Source organism: Alligator mississippiensis, chromosome 14, assembly GCF_030867095.1.
Source record: "Alligator mississippiensis isolate rAllMis1 chromosome 14, rAllMis1, whole genome shotgun sequence".
Taxonomy (NCBI): Eukaryota; Metazoa; Chordata; order Crocodylia; family Alligatoridae; genus Alligator; species Alligator mississippiensis.
In genome coordinates this window covers 1,236,281-1,252,352 of record NC_081837.1, presented here as the reverse complement: position 1 = coordinate 1,252,352, position 16,072 = coordinate 1,236,281, and the positions used below count along the sequence as shown (strand labels likewise).

Sequence of the window (16,072 nt, the reverse complement as noted above, 5' to 3'; positions counted from 1 at the left end):
TTCGTGGAGAAAAGAATGCAAGTGCCCAGTTTTGTAGCGTTCAGTTAAACTCTGTCAATCTGAATTAGAATGCCTGCTTTAATTCTTTTAAGTGGTATAAACTTGATCAATATAAACCTGGCCACTCATCATCTAATTATACCCTGCACATACCGTTTTATTACTGAAGCTTTATTACAGTAAAGATACACTTAAAGTTCCAGTGCAACATTCTCAGAAGGAAATAAATCTTTCCATGTATAGGCTTATTTCGAGTCTAACACTTGTCCACGGAAATATTGGACTTGTGATAGCCATCAGACAATTGGATAACTTGGACAGGAGGTCCACACCATGGATCCTATGTGCCATAGCTTTATCACTCGTACAAAATAGCAAAGCAAAGCAAGGTACGCGTAGCATAGAGCTGTTAAATTGGACATTGTGTAAACTGGCTTTACTGATGTGAAGAGATTCTGGCATTGTTGGGAAGGGGAAAAAAATAACAATTTTCTAATACGTTAAGAATAGGGGGTCTCTTTTCTGTCTCAGAAAATTAGTCGACAAACTTCTTTGGCACAAAAAATTTATGGTGGGAAGTAAGCGTTGAGACGGGGAAGGACTCTACTGGCTGCAGCTCTCAACTAGTTCTTTTGTATAACACGTTGGCTCCAAATGTTTTGTTCCAGGTGTACCTTCCCCTGGAGGGTTTTGGGGAGCAGCTGTGAATGGAAATGTGTAACGTGGGCCCAGGAAAACTGTTTCAAAGAACGGCAAGTTATAAAATGATACAACTTTCTGTGTTTGTCAATGGGTTGCTTGTAATACACTGGCACTCTGGTGAGGTTTCCTTTTACAGTTTTAGTTGTGGCCGCCATTGAGGCCAGATGCTAGGATGCCAAGGAGCCTTGTTCTGTAATGATGTTCGTGGAACAGCTGTAGCTGCATCTGTCGTCAGAATAAATGAGATCCCGTGTTAAAGGCTTTCAACACTTCTTCCTTTTATCAGACTGGCAAACTTACCCTGCATCTCCCAGTATCAGCCCTGTCGCTAGATCCTGGTAGGTAATGGGAAGGAGAGTGGCTTGATAGAGGGGCTGCTGGGAATTTTTGACATGACATTCTGATTTTCATCTCTGCACACCAGCACACTGCATATTGATGAGTTATGCACAGAAAGCATTGAAAGAGTTTATTCACGTGCAGCAGCCCCAAATTTCCCCTAAACACTGCCGCTGAAGCCTGATAGAAACTCGCTTTCATTCTCTGGCGCCAGCAGGCGGGGAGCACCCTTATTGTGGTTCACAAATCGCCTTTTTAAGCAAGATGGCCACCAGGAATGCCATTTATAATTAACTTTCCTTTCAAATGCGTTTGCAATTGGTTTCTGTTGAGAAGAGCTTCTTACCATTGCACAGATCAGAGAGGGCGCCATTCCTTAGAGCATTTGTTTTCTTTACTTTGCTGACCTCAGGAAATGACGGTAAGTATAATTATAGGATTTAGTCTAATGACAGGCATCAAATGTATGTGAGCTCCGGAGTGTGAAATTGAAAAGCAAAGCAGCTTTATGCTATTGTTTGCTTGATGAAGACTCCTAACATACAGCTGACTTTTGAGGGAGTTTGGATTTCATCATACCCATTTAAATGACTGTTACTTTACTAAGTGAGATTTTGCATAATTCAAGCAAGAGAACCTCAGAACCTTCTCAAATGAATCTTGACACTATAGGCCTCATATATTTGGTAGGGATTTTGAGAGAATGCAGCTGTATAGGAAAGCCACGAGATTAATGTCAATATAAGCAATATACAACACAGGCCCTGTAAGCTGTTCTTTACATATGTAGAGCTATGGAAAATTTAAATTAGTTCCCTATGGGTCTTCACTGTGAACGACATTTCTGACGTGTTTGCCTTTGTAGCTTTAATATGGAAAGTCAGACTTTGCTTTTCCAGAGATGCCTGCATTGTATCTTAAGTTCTAAAGTGTGGATGTCAGGCTGCTGAGCAGATTGAGGCAGGTCACACATCAGCAACCTTCCATGTAAGATTCGTGCTGCTGCACCATTTTCGCCTGCATGTCATGATAAAATGGAAAAGTCTCTTGAAATGGAGGACAGGCTTTATATAACAATCAGTGGTGGGATTCCATATTGGAAAGCAAACGTATCACATACAAATAACGTTGAGCAACAGGTCCTGCTGGTAGCAACTTAATCTGTAGCAGATATTAATGCTGTAGAAGTGTGTGCATTAATGAATGTGAAAAAGAGAGCAGGTAGAAAATTGCCACGTTCTGTGCAAATGAAGACTGACTGTCCTGGTTGGAGTCTAAAAATGATCTAATAGACTTGCAGTAAAGGGATGAGGACTTTGGCCATAACTAGTTTAATTTCAGTTATAGTTGCATTCTTAATTATGACTGTTGGCTTTTAAGTTAGAATCTAGGAAGTTGCTTTTTTTTTCTTGCCAGGAGAGCAGCAGCGCAGGCATATTCATCCATCTTGGTTAATGCAGCGCGCTCCCTTGGCGAGCAGCTCATTAGCCACCAGGAGCAGAAGTGGTCTGTAGCGTGCTGACCTGAGCAGGCTGGTCTTGACAGTGGGCTTTGTAAATTCAAGAGGGCAGGCAGGCGTTTTAATTGGGAACTTTGTTCAGAGAGAAATCATAATAGATCAAATAAGATAGAGATTCTGTTCTGAAGTGCACTTTTAACCTAGAGATGGTACTGACTAATGCAAGAGTCCTGTAGACAGGGAATCCAGGTAACATTTTTTTTCATGGTGTTTTGGTCAGCATTGAGCGACTTAAATACCTTGAACTGATATATGTTTAAATGCAGCAGATGCTTTTTATCTTTGAAAAATAATCCATTCTAACTTACTTTTCCTTTTCCATTACTTCCCAAGACACTATTAATTGTTTTGTAAAGTGTGTAGGAATAAGGTAACAGCAGTTAAAACAAATAGCCAGAGGTGAGCTTGGCAGTACTTCAGTTTCTGGGCTGGCAAGCTATGCCGGCCCTGAAGCCAGGCAGGCATGCTATGCTCTCTGGTGGTTCAGGCATGTTCAGGAGTGCTGCAGGAGCTGCTTTCCCCCTTCTGCATTTTTTGGAACTTCTGTTTGTTTTGTTTTGGTTTTATTGTGGGGGTGAGGAACAGGGAATAGGCAAGTTATTCCAAAAATGAATGCTCCTTCATCATAGCTACAGGTTTTAGGTACTCCACAGCAAGGGGAAGTAGAGGCTCTAAGGATACTGCCCAGTGCATCTCGGGACTTGAAACCGATCCAAAGTTCAAGCAACCCTTTGAGATTGGTGCTGCTGCAATGATTCTGTTAACAAAAGGTTAGAGAGGTTGAAAAGAAACCTCGTTTCTGCCAGATGCTTGGGACTTTCTGCGAGCTGCTGTAGTTGAAAGAGGTTTTGGTGTTTTGCATCCTCTGGGGAGGCTGAGCTACTGTTCCCCTGAGCTGTCGTCATGCTTTCCTTCCCCCGCCCCCCACCCCCGGAAATGAATGAAAGGCTTCTGTTTACAGTGCGTTTTAAAAGCCGAGCACCCCATCTACCTGAAATGCCACAGGCCTCTAGAAATCCTGAACTTTCTTTCTCAAAATGGCTGCCAGATGTGTTGGCTGTACTGAATTCCCCTGGGTCTTTAAGACCGGAAGCGGTGAGGTTATTACCACTTTGGAAGACTGAAGGAAGGAAAAACACGGCAAGAACCGTTCTTCCGCCCTGCTCCGCTGAATGCAGGCTGCGAATCTGAAGGCTTTTTTGTCAAGAATGTTAGTGACCCTTTCCCAGCTCGTGCTATGACTTTGTTTAAAGGAAGGTAGCCTGGGTTTTATTGTGGGTTTTGTTTTTGGGTTTTTTTTAACTGTCTGAACAGGGGAGGATGCTGTGCTTCCTCCTACTAGGTTTCTTCTGTAGAGATTTTTTAGCTAAGTCTTCTCTGCTAAAAAGAGGGGAACGGGCAGGTATATTTCAAAGAGGCTGAAAGGATATCTGAGACTTTCAGACTGAGTTTTCAGAGATTACTTTTAGCAGGAAATCTTTGAGTTTTGATACGTTTATGCTGGCTTGCTTCAGGAACTAGCAGCACTGAACCCTTAGTGAAAAGTGCTGTTGCTTAAGTTATAAGCAGCTGTAGTTATGGGTTCTTTCACTTCAGGCCTTTGATATTTAGTGGGTAGTATTGGTACTTAGAGACTTAAGCTAATTGCTATCATAGTAATTGGTGCTCTGTAGTGCCTCTTCATCCAAAGTTCTTGATGGAATAAGATTCTGGTCCTGCAATCACAGGATTGTGATTGTAGGACTTATCTGGTCCCTGTTACCATGTTATCTGAATGCCTTGCAGTCTTTAATGTATTTCTGCTCCACAGGCCGAGGTAGGGAAGTGCTGCTGCGTGCGTTTTACAGATGGAAGGTGGAAGCAGTGCAGACAGTGCCTCTTCACTGCTGTAACTATGCCGTAGCTGCAGTGGTAGATGTGCCCTCCCTAGCTGAAGTACCAGGAGTGTAGCTGCAGCAGCTCAGTGTTGTTTAAACCATCTTGTTATATGCCTGTGTGCCATCAATCACTGCAGTGCGCATCTATTCTGAGTGAGCTGCCCAAGGCTTTCCATGGGGCCTGCTGGGGAGCTAGGGAATTAAGGCATCGTCTCCAAGTCCTAGGCCAGTGCCCTGTCTGCTGGGTTGGCTGGATTGGGGGATAGCAGCCTGGCCTTGGAAAGTACCGCTGAAGCGAGTGTGGGTGGCAGAAATAAAACATATCTCCAGACCGCACTGTCACATCGCTGTACCTTTCATCAGGAAGGCAGGAGAAGATCCAGTTCTCAATGCATCCCTTCTGGAGGTGTTGATAATCCTCCTCTTTGACCCAGCCATCCCTTTAACTGTTTACTTGGATTTCTTTCTCATTGTAGATCTTCTTGGTTCTGTGCCCTGTTTTACTTACTGTTGCCTCTTGCAAAGGCAGCTCCAAACATACAGGTCAGGTTTGGTAGGGAAAGAGAAAACGGGGTTTGATGTGTCAGTTTATATGCACATCTGTTACTGATGCAAGCAGATGTTCACTCCCTAAAACCTCTGCAGTTCAAGTTGTCCCACTTCGTATGATTGCCTGGCTCTCCTTCATGATTTCTGCTGGAGCCGCTCACAGCCACAGGCCAGAATCCCAAAAATATTTTTGTGCAATTCTGCTGCTTTCAGAGAACTGACACGACTTCAGTTAAGCCATGTGAAGAAGGTTTCCGCCCTTCCCAGCCTGTGATCCTACAGGAACGTGGTGATTCCTTCACCAGAGGCTTTATCACACAGACAGGAAGAGGAGGCTTGGACATGTAGGAAAAATGCTTAAAGACAATTAAAATATTGTGGGAAGGGTGGTGCAGAAAATTCATTTCCAGGGAATATGGACTTTGGCTCCTGGTGTGTGTATTATCACTGTGTTGGGGCCACAGTGCATCTGCCAGAGTTACTCTTTGTCACAGGCCAGGAGCTGATTGAGTCAGATGGCCCTGGAATGTCTTGCTTGAGACGAACTGTATGTTGTTGTGGCTGCCTTAATACCCATTCTAACTGACAATAAATGAATTTTTGCTGTGAGTCAGTTGGTTCTCCTCTCTTAGTAGATATAATGGGGGATGCTTCCATTCCTGCGTAAGTTAGTTTCCTGATGGCAACTCTCATAGTTGAAGAGGAATCAGGGCTGAAATTGCCATGTAAATCTTGCCCCAGCGGAATGAAGTGAACGCTCTGTAGTGGGAAATGAGCACTTAATGCAGGGCAGACTTGAGCTGAAGGCTTGGGGGTGGAGGTGAGTTCTGTAGCTGCTATTTTAGAAGTTGCTTCAGTGGTGATGGAAGCTGTATTGCAAAGAGCCTTCTGCCTGGGGAATATCTGAATAGCATGGAGGAGACACTTGGGATTGGAAGCCTGCAAGATGATTCTGGGCCAGGTTTGGAATGTTTTTCCATTTACAAGCTTCAGTCAAACAGTAAAATGTTGCCTTTGTATTCCTTCTGTAGTAACCCTCCGCTGAGCGAGGAGATGCTGCCTCCAGGGGAGTGGATGTGTCATCGTTGCACTGTGCGTCGAAAGGTAAAACTCCCATCAAACGCTTGCTGTATTTTGGGTCCTCCTACATCTTACGATTCGCTCAGCTCTTAGTTTAAGTTGGAGTTTTCTCAGCCCTGTCCCCACAAACCTCAGAGATGGAGGCTGGGGGAGTGCCCAAGCTCCAGTTTGAAAGCATAGTTATAGTGGGTGAGCAGAGGGAATTGGTTGGGAGTTGGTGTCTGGAAAGCTCTAAGGGCTGCTTGATAAAGAAGTCCCAGGGGCCTGCACTAGTTTTGCTATTAGAAATTGAGACTGAAATAAAACTCTGTTTCAAGTATTTAACTCAAGCCCTCACCAGGCAGTAGCTTTTTGCAGTTGGGGAGAGAATGTACCACAGATATCAGATGGAATAATTCTGCGTGGGTCAGGGAGGTGTACGGACTGAGTTGCCAAGGCTTCCCATTGTTCATGTCTGATTCTTGGAGTCCAGTGTCTCATGCCTCTGGTTCAAAGAAGGAAAAAATTACCCAACCTAGTGACCTCACAACAATTTCCATAGCAACAGAGGGTGAAATCACAGTGAATTATGACTTCCTTATTTGTAGGAACAGGATGAGAAGATGATTGGGCAAGATTGTGGTTTGTTTTTTGACACAACATTTCTCCAGGAAACTGGCCTTGCGAAATGTAAACATGATTTTGATGGTATAACTACTTCAGAATGCATGCCCAAGCCTTTGTTTAAAGAGAATTTGCACCCAATTCTCTAGGAAACCATTCAGGTGAAGTGCTGCCCAAATTCAGCTCAAAAACAGGGCTCTTTCAACCCGCTACCTTTTTCATCAATCCCTTGCTCTTTCCAAATCGTTCCGATGCTTGTGTAAGTGTCTTCAAGGTATAAACTTGTCCAAAACCAAAAAGAACAATGGCTTTGCTTTATCTGACTCTGTTACTTAGACCTAGTCCTTAAATTGTGCTTGTTTCTAGGGTCAGGAGGTGCCACCTCCAGATAAATTGTATTGAGCAAGAAGCTCTGTCTAGCAGCTAAACCCTTCCTTTTCTCTCCGCTATAGATTTCTTTCCTTCCTCCCTGCCCACCCCCTTTGCCCAGTTATGACTGTGATTGCTCAACATGTCCCTCAGGTTGAAAATCTTGCGTTTTTTCCCTGGGAGGTTCACATCACACTCTTCTTGGCTTTTGTGTAATTTGATGTGAATACTGTCCGCTGTTCCTTCCATGCAAAGCCTATTGCTGAGATCATAAGACCATATGAAAGTAGGGCTGGGAGGGGATCTCACACTAAATCAGTTGCTTGCTAAGTGTTATCTTCTGTTTAATGCTCTCAGCCGCACCCTGAACTGCCCGTTCACGCCCTTTTCTGTGCTACGCATTACAGCGTGGTGGTGTTTTAATGAGAAGATGCTGAGTACCAGGCACTGTGCGGTTTGCTTCAGACTCCCCTGCCACTGCACTTCAGTCTTCCTTGCAGTGTCCTCTTGCAACTAAAATCCTGAGTTTTCGATCTTCTGTCACTCCTTACCCACAGATCCCCACTGCACCAGCTCCGAGCACAAAGGCCCAGTTCTTGTACTGGCATGTTGCACGTTCATTTGGTATGCTGGTTTCCCCAACTACCACTCTAGTTCTTGAATAGTTGCACTTATGATGGGTTCAACAACTTTGCAGAGACCAGAGCACTGCATCAGCCAGCGGACTGGTCTGCTGTGCATTACTGTTTCAAGAGCTGTCACCAGGAAAACGTTCTCCTAAATGGTGGCTCTCACTGAAAGTTAGTTGGCAGTGAAGGATGCTAATTTAATTGACGTCTGGATTTGAACCCAAGACTTTGGAGATGAAAGGCGGGTTTACTAAACCCCCCCTCCCTCCGGTTTCTTTTCTAATCTTTAACAGTAACCAGGATGCTTTTACACATGTAAGGCTAAATGCCATAGTGAGAAGTTGTGCAGTAAAATTCCTTCTGCTTGGCTCCTGTTTCTGATGCATTTAGTCCTTGCATACACATCAAGTCTGGTGTGCTTGTTTGTGTGGCCTCCGTGGTAAGCCTGACTGTTCGTGTCATGCAGAAGCGGGAACAGAAGAAAGAGCTGGGGCAGGTAAATGGATTGGTGGACAAAGCTGGGAAAAGGACCACCTCCCCCACCAGTGACGCTGACCTATTGGACAGGTCTAGCAGCAGCATCAGGGCTGTCGCACATGCCAGGATCTTGGAACGGAGAGCGAGCCGGCCTGGTACTCCCACCTCCAACGCCAGCACCGAGACCCCCCTTTCGGAGCAGAACGATGTAGATGAGGACATAATTGATGTGGATGATGACTCTGCCATTGCAGAAATGGACTGCGGGCAGCCCCAGCTGAAGCGCCCCTTTGAGCTGCTTATTGCTGCTGCCATGGAAAGGAACCCAACGCAGTTCCAGTTGCCGAATGAACTGACCTGCACCACCGCACTTCCAGGTGAGTGAGAGTGACCGCTTGCTGTGCCAGGCTACAGCTCCTCCTTAGTAACAGCTTTGTAGCATTGCCATCCTGTTGGAGTGGTTTATGCTAATTTCTTGTGGTATTTTGTTCTTAGTCTGGCTGTAGTGACATCTACTGGGAACTCGATAGTGCAGATGTACGCTTTTTCATCTTCAGTCTTCTTTCACACATGGCTGCTTCTCTTGGGGGTGGTAGGGAAGAAGTCTCCGATTCTGCTGCATCACTAGCAAAATACCCTGGCTTGGTTGTTCCTGAAGTAGAGAAGCATATGGACATTGTCAGGGACTGTCCCCCAGATTAAGCAGTGTTGGCCAATAGCATTTGACCAGCCATGAAAAAAAGTCTTGTGGCATTTTGTTAAGCTTTATTAATTGCCAGGTGTTCACTGCCCATGTTTTTATTGATTGTATGTTTGGAACAGCTTTGATACCAGATTTGCTGTGCTGAATTTAGCAGCTTTTGTAGCCTCTTCTGAAATCATTTACAGCTGCCATAAATGTATGTGCATATCCATCTGCTCGCTTTAATCTAAAATAGAAGATCTTCTACAGGGCAATACAAAGCCTTTTATTGGACTTTTCAGGTACTAGTAAGAGGAGGAGAAAGGAGGAAACCACAGGAAAGAATGTCAAGAAAGCACAACACGAGTTGGACCACAATGGCTTGGTTCCCTTGCCAGTGAAAGTCTGCTTCACGTGCAACAGGTACCAGGTGTTCTCAGTTTCTCTTGATGTGGGCAAGATCCACATCTGTTCAGATGCTTTTTGCAGGGGTGAATTTGACATCATCTGAAATACTTGGTTTGTTTTTTCCACTTAGTTTACTAACATATGCTACTTTCCATCATCTTTTTATACTCAGCTAGAAAAGAAGGAGGTTTTTAATTATACTTGGTAAGGTACGACCATCTCAGGCATGTGTGATTTAGCTTAGTCAGTGCTCTTGAGGTACGACGGGGTGGCCTGGCTTTTTCCTACCCCTTTTTTTAGTGTTGGGATCTCCATCCTTGGAGGCTTTGAAGTCCTGGCTAGACAAAGCCTTGGCTGGGATGATGTAGTTGGGGCTGGTCCTGCTTTGAGCAGAGGGTTGGACCAGATGTGACCTCCTAAGGTCCCTTACAACCCTCATTTTCTCTGAGTCTATGGAAGTGTCATGTGCCGGGTTTCAGGAGTTTTTTGACAGCCTCTTCAAGCTTACTGAAATCACAGGTATTTTGTTGTATTGGAGACTTAAGGTATTTCAGTGCTTCCAGTGTTGAAGCCTGTGACGTATTGCTAGTTCCATGAGTTTCCCAGGCATTTCTCTGAGGAGCAGCTTTATTAACAAAGGTGGGCAGCTTATTCAGAACAGTTGCTCATGCAGTGGCTGCCATGTGCATGGGGCTTTCAGAAGTAAGGACATTGGTTCTCGCTGAGTGCTTGACAATCCGAGGCTCCTGTCCCACTGTTGCATCACCTAGGGACAACCCTTGTGTCCCTCTGACTTCACTGGGCCTCTCGTAGCGATCGTATTACAGAACTAATGCCTAATTTTAGGCACTGGCAACAAATAGTGCAGGGGAAAGATGGGGTCATGGCAGCCAAGTGGCTGTTGACTTTGCAGTCAAAGTGAGTGTGCCCAGCGCTGTTTTATGTAGATTGCTTGCTGGTTCTCTTTCCTTCCTCTTGTAACAAAAGGGGGGTGAGCAACATCTTCATTTTGGTTCTGTCTTTGCAGGAGCTGCAGAGTGGCACCGCTCATTCAGTGTGATTACTGCCCACTCCTGTTCCACATGGATTGCTTGGAGCCCCCGCTAACTGCTATGCCCCTAGGCAGGTGGATGTGCCCAAATCACATTGAGCATGTGGTGGTAAGCAAAGGCTATTCTTTACCATCTAGTATATGGACACCAAAGGGAGGCAGGTTCAGCTTTATTCATGCGCTGTGTAAAACAACTCATAAGGTATTTTAAAAAGTTCGATTGCTTTGTTGTTAGTTCGTGTGAAGTCCTCTCCGAGCAACAACAATGACTGCGGGGAAACAGTGCAGTTGTCTATACGCAGAAGTAAACAGACTGGGGAGTGGGAAGGATACTGGTAATCTTTTTCTTTGCCTATAGTACTCTTAGGTGGTTTTGCTCTGCATATTCTTGTCTAAGTCTCCAAAAGGAATATGATCAAGTTGGTGAGCTTTCTTTTCCAGAGCCCAGAAGAAAGCGGCAGAGTAACCTCTTCTCTTTGCTAGTGTTTGCTCTGTCACTCTCCGCTACTCCTCTGCAGCATTCTAGAAGTTTTCAAAAAGCTCTTCTCAGAATGAGGTGTTTCTTCTGGGCAGAGGGACTAGAGGGCTGATTCAGAGTTCAGTATGGGACCGTTTATGGTCAGATTACTCGTCACCCAGTTGACAGGTAACCGGAGACACTGGCTGAAATAACATTGACAAATAACATTTTTAATGGGTCTCTGAAAGTTTTGCATCCAACTCTAGCCTTGTACCCTTTAACAGAAACAATTAGATCGTATTTCATACACACAGCACTAAAGTTGAGCTGAAGGTGGTGGCGGTACAGTACCAAATCTCTATGAAAGAGGCAGATACTTATTGGAAAAGGCATTAGGATGACACGCGGACATCTAACTACTGCAACATATCTGCTCACCTAGCTGAACCAGAAGAACATGACCTTGAGTAACCGGTGCCGAGTGTTTGACCGGTTCCAAGACACCATTTCTCAGCATGTTGTCAAGGTGGATTTCCTGAACCGAATCCACAAGAAGCACCCTCCCAACCGCAGGGTTCTTCAGTCGGTGAAAAGAAAAGGTTTGAAGGTAAGTCTAATTAGGCAGTCTCCTGATGGCATGGCTCCTATGCAATAGTGTAATAAAGAAGGAGGATAACAAGTGCACCCCTTCTTACTGGCATTTCAAGGTCCAAGCCAGCCCTTGGTGAGGAGAGGGGATGGATGGACACTGAAGGACATCATCTGTTACTGCTCTTAGCATGTAAAATGTTTAACGTGTCCAGATCACTGCTGCTTCCTAACAACTGAGCAGTGTTATCCAGGGTTGTGGCAATTGCATGTCTTTCAAATGTTCCACCAAGAGGTAGGTGCCCTTGGTGCTGGCTTGTGCATTTTAAATGGCTCTTTAGAATAATTTCCTCAGTGCAGTAAATGGTAGCTCTTGGAGTTCTGCTCCGAGTACAGATTATTCTTGTAAAGAGGTTCAGAACAAGGTGGGAGGGAATCCTCATTAGAAAGCCTAGGCTAAGACTAGACACCCACCTCTATCCCCAGGGGCTGAATTGAGCATGCTAGAATCAAAACTGCCAAGGCAGAGCTCTCCGCTTCATGCAAGAAGGGCATGGAGGAGGCCCGCAGTGTGAAGCATTGTTCTTTATGTTGCATTCAGTGACTTAGAGGAGCTGAAACATTGTCTAGCTCACTTAGCTGAGGGTTCAGCCTTTATTTTCCCCTGAAATGTTGGATGTTTTTCTCTTCTAAAGCGGAGCAAGGAAATGGAGTAAAAGGAGAAATTCTCCCTAGAACTGGAAGTGAAGCCAGGACCAGAGCTGCCTTGCATGCTCTTCTGATTTGACAGCCAAACACTCCACCAGGTCTAAATGAGGGAAAGTACTTGACAGGTTAAACATTTCACTGCAAAAATGCTTCCCTCCTATAGCTTTGTGCGAGCGAGCCATCTTGTGTTACATCCACTACACTAAGGGCTCATGTTGCACCTGGCATAGACCTGCGAATGCCTTTGACTTGAGCACAGCTGCATCAGTTTGAGTCTGAATGTAGCTATGAACTTCCCCATTTCCTGGACACCAGCAACCAGTAGACAACTTTGTCAGTGCTGATTAAAATGGCTAATTCCAAAATGCACTATTACCTGTTCTAACGCGTGTGATCTTCCCTCCTTGCCCACCAGGTTCCAGATGCTATCAAATCCCAGTACCAGTTTCCACCCCCCTTGCTTGCACCTGCAGCAATTCGGGATGGTGAGCTGATCTGTAATGGGGTCCCCGAGGAATCCTCACAGAAGCACCTTCTGAACACTGAGCACTTAGCCAGCCAGTCGGAACAGCAAGAGGTAAATAGGGCGGATGTCAGCTCTGCCTGCAGCCGTCGTGCTGTGCTGGATGGTCCCTCTCATCCATTCCACTTGTCTGTGCTCAGAGTACCTGTGCGGGGAGCTAGTCTGAAGCATGTGCAATAGATGATGGCTTCTTCACTTCCCCCCTCCTTTCCCATCCTATAGCCTGAGTTTAGCCTTCCAGGCAGAGTCCAAAAGCAGCTGGTTTGCCAGGGGCTTGGGGAGCACTGATGGTGCATCCTGGGCTCAGAATTGGGTTAGAAGGCTTTGTCGTTGACGGCTGTTGGAGGACCGTGCTGTGCGAGTGTGATGAGACTTTGGGTCTGGCCCGTGCAGCTGACATTTGTTTCCTTTCTGTTTTTCAGTGGCTCTGTAGTGTTGTTGCACTCCAGTGCAGCATATTGAAACATTTATCTGCTAAGCAGATGACTTCGCTTTGGGACTCTGAACAGACAGAGAAGGCTGATATTAAGCCTGTTATTGTGGCAGATGGCTCGATCACCAACCCTTACCAGGCAGCTGACAAGGCACCCACTCCTTCCCTTTATTCCATGTCGTGCACCTCAGGGATTACCACCCAGAATTCCTTGAGCTCCTCTCAATCCCAGCAGACTGTACCACAGGAAGAGATCAATTGCAGCTCTTGTCTGGACAAACCCAAGAAAGGATCTTCTTGCGGGACTTCTAATGGGCCCACAGCCTCCGAAGTGAAAGTAAATGGTCCTCATTTCTACGGTGTTTCCTCTGAGCCCTCGGCACAGCTGACTGACTCCCAGAGGCTAATTGGACCAGGTAACACGATCCCGGTTATGTCTTCTCGGCAGACGTGGCCCAGGCCTCTTACACCCCCAGCAGCGTGTGGACTTCTGAATCACACGGCTGGAACCGTTGTGAAAACGGAGAACATAGCAGGACCCATTTCTTGTGCACAAAGGGGTACCTTGCCAGTCACGAGCCTGCCTGCTTCCCTACCGAGCTCTTGTGCCAGCCTAGAGACCACCAGCACTTTGCAAAGAAAGAACGTTCAGACGCAGATAGGACCCCCGCTCGCTGCAGAACTGCGATCCGCTGGTTCCCCTTTAACTGCCACTAGGGCTCTTACTCCTCCGCAGGCAACGGGAGATGGATCCACACACAGATTCTGTTCACCAGCACCACCTTCAGGTGAGCATCTGGCAGGAGCGATCTGGGCCACGCTGTCACCGAACTGCTTTACAGACCTTAGACTTCCCTTCAAAGCCTGGAGAATTTTCAATGAGGTGACATAATTGCTGGGAAAACTAGTGTTATCTGGGCACAATATTAAAAGCTGCTTGCTGTATCCCATGGTTTCCATAACAGGAGCTGGGTTCTGTGCTGAATTCATTGCTACTGAATGCACCTCTGAGAGGGGAATACTTGCTCTGCTTCTCAAAACAGCTGATTTAGTCGGTTTTGGAAGGAGCTGAAGGTTCTAGAAATCCACTGTGATTTTAAATTGTTCAGCTGTTGTATTACAGTCACGGTTGTGATTTTGGCAGCTGTGACAGAAGGTGGCTGGAGTTTCCAAGTGGGTTACTCTAAAATCTGTATTTTTAATATCACGTTAAAGGTGATCAGCCAAGGATGTGAGAACTGCAATGTGACCTTTGCGTATTTTTGCAAGGATTTAGATAAGCAAACCTACTTAATATTACGAGTGACGTAGTTCAGGCCTTCCAGTGCAAACCTCCTCTCAGCCTCCTTGTGCATAAAAATTAGAATGACCTTCAATTATGCGATCACTTACACTGTATTTGAAAAATAGTATTGTACAGCTTTTTTTGCACGACCTTAGATTGATTTTAACATACATTATCTCAGTTCCATGGCTAAAAGTCTCGTGTTCATGAATGGAACCTGAAAGGCCTGCTGCTGGTTAGAGAAAAAATGTCTAGTATTGTGGGCACCGACAGACTTACTAAGACAGATCTAAGAGTGGCCAGCGTAAACATTCAGCCCGAGATGCCCAGTACCATTATAGCAATGGAGACAGTGAATTTTCCGGATGCCTTGAACAGCAAAGCTTGTTTAGATTTTTTTTTCTTTTGCTTTCCTTGTCTTGTGAAACAGCTGAATCAGTAAAAGCGAATGTTCAAAAGACCACGAGCACCTGAAAACGGGTGATGGTTTTATGCTCTTACCTATGCAAGCAAGTGCTGCTCCCAACACAAGTTTCTGGGCGGGTGAGAGTTTTTTGTAAGTTTTCACTGCGCTCTGTTTGAGAGCTAGTGGATACATGCAGTGAGGTGAAGATTGTGCACACAGACTTCTGTTAAAAAATTGACCAGCTGATAGGCGTAGTCTCTCTTGGTCTGAAGCAGCCTGCAAACACTTGTGCGAAAACTGTGCTGAGGCACAAACAAAGAAATGTATCCAGGGCTTGGCTACTGCTTTGTTTGGAAGCAGGGATGAGGAGAGAACATTTTTGCCAGATGGAAGAGGACCATAATGATACAGAAAAATGTTGTGTTTGTGCTTCTAAGAGCTTTGTAAACACTGGCTAATACTTGCAACTGTCTTTAGTAATGAAACTGTTAAGTCGCTTTAGATCTAAACTTAGGATTTTGTAGAGTGCAAACGACCTCCTCCAACCTGGGTAAGAGGGTGGAGAGGAGGGGGGAACCGGAGATGTGGGGAGAAAGAGGGAAGAGGAGGGGAACCAGATCTGTGGGAGTGTAAATGTCCTTGCAGCACCTGTTGTTCTAGCACTGCCCTGGGCTAGAGAATAAGGGAAACAACCGAATGTCTCTTCCAGGAGATGCCGATGGTGAGAAATTGCCATCTGATTCTTTGCCATCAGTTTTAAAAAACCACACCCCTCTTTCGGTTTGGTATTTCTGATCTAGTCCCCTGCTGCATCACTGTGAATATGACAGTGTGCAAATGTCACCGCACTCCACAGGTAATAGGATTGCATTTGGAATGAGTTACAGGCAGGTCTTTACTCATAACTAGTGCCATGTTCCCTGAGCACAGACGAGAGCTTTTAGAATCCATCTGCAAATGCAAGCCATGTCTAGTAGGAATCTGTCACAGATGGTGTGCAGGAACGTTCAGCTTTTCTTCTTAAACAAAGACATTCCTGACTTAAATTTGGCTAAAGTATAAAACAGCACAGAAAAATTGCTGCCCAGACTTGGTGTCAGTGAGATCTCTAGCTACTGGGCCTTAGCTCTCGTGCTGTTAAGTGACACCTTAATTTGGTTTCCAGTATAGTACAGGGACTAGACGCTGCGTCTTCCTTTAGAACAGGCTGCGCTCTACTGTGTTCCTAGCCTGGGGGGGGCGCGTTCCTCTCCACAGGAAAGAATACTGATTGTGAGGGCAGGTACCGCTCCTCTTGATTCAGGCCTCTTCCAAAGCATGGCTGTTAACAAGGTGTCCTCGTGTTGTGTGGCCTGCCAATGAGAAGTGCAGCTGGAGGGCTGGG

General features: G+C 45.6%; 1 protein-coding gene across 2 annotated transcripts in view; it reads left to right on the top strand.

Annotated features, from left to right (window-relative positions):
• The window catches only part of PHF12 (PHD finger protein 12), a 35,932-nt gene that overhangs the window by 11,468 nt on the left and 8,392 nt on the right, over positions 1 to 16,072 (top strand). For both annotated transcript variants that reach the window (XM_019477367.2, XM_019477366.2), the window contains exons 3-9: positions 6,018 to 6,090; positions 8,134 to 8,521; positions 9,129 to 9,249; positions 10,262 to 10,394; positions 11,188 to 11,352; positions 12,457 to 12,618; positions 12,987 to 13,785. In XM_019477367.2, the coding sequence (XP_019332912.1) occupies positions 6,018 to 6,090; positions 8,134 to 8,521; positions 9,129 to 9,249; positions 10,262 to 10,394; positions 11,188 to 11,352; positions 12,457 to 12,618; positions 12,987 to 13,785 (1,841 nt within the window). The remainder of the gene's footprint in view (positions 1 to 6,017; positions 6,091 to 8,133; positions 8,522 to 9,128; positions 9,250 to 10,261; positions 10,395 to 11,187; positions 11,353 to 12,456; positions 12,619 to 12,986; positions 13,786 to 16,072) is intronic.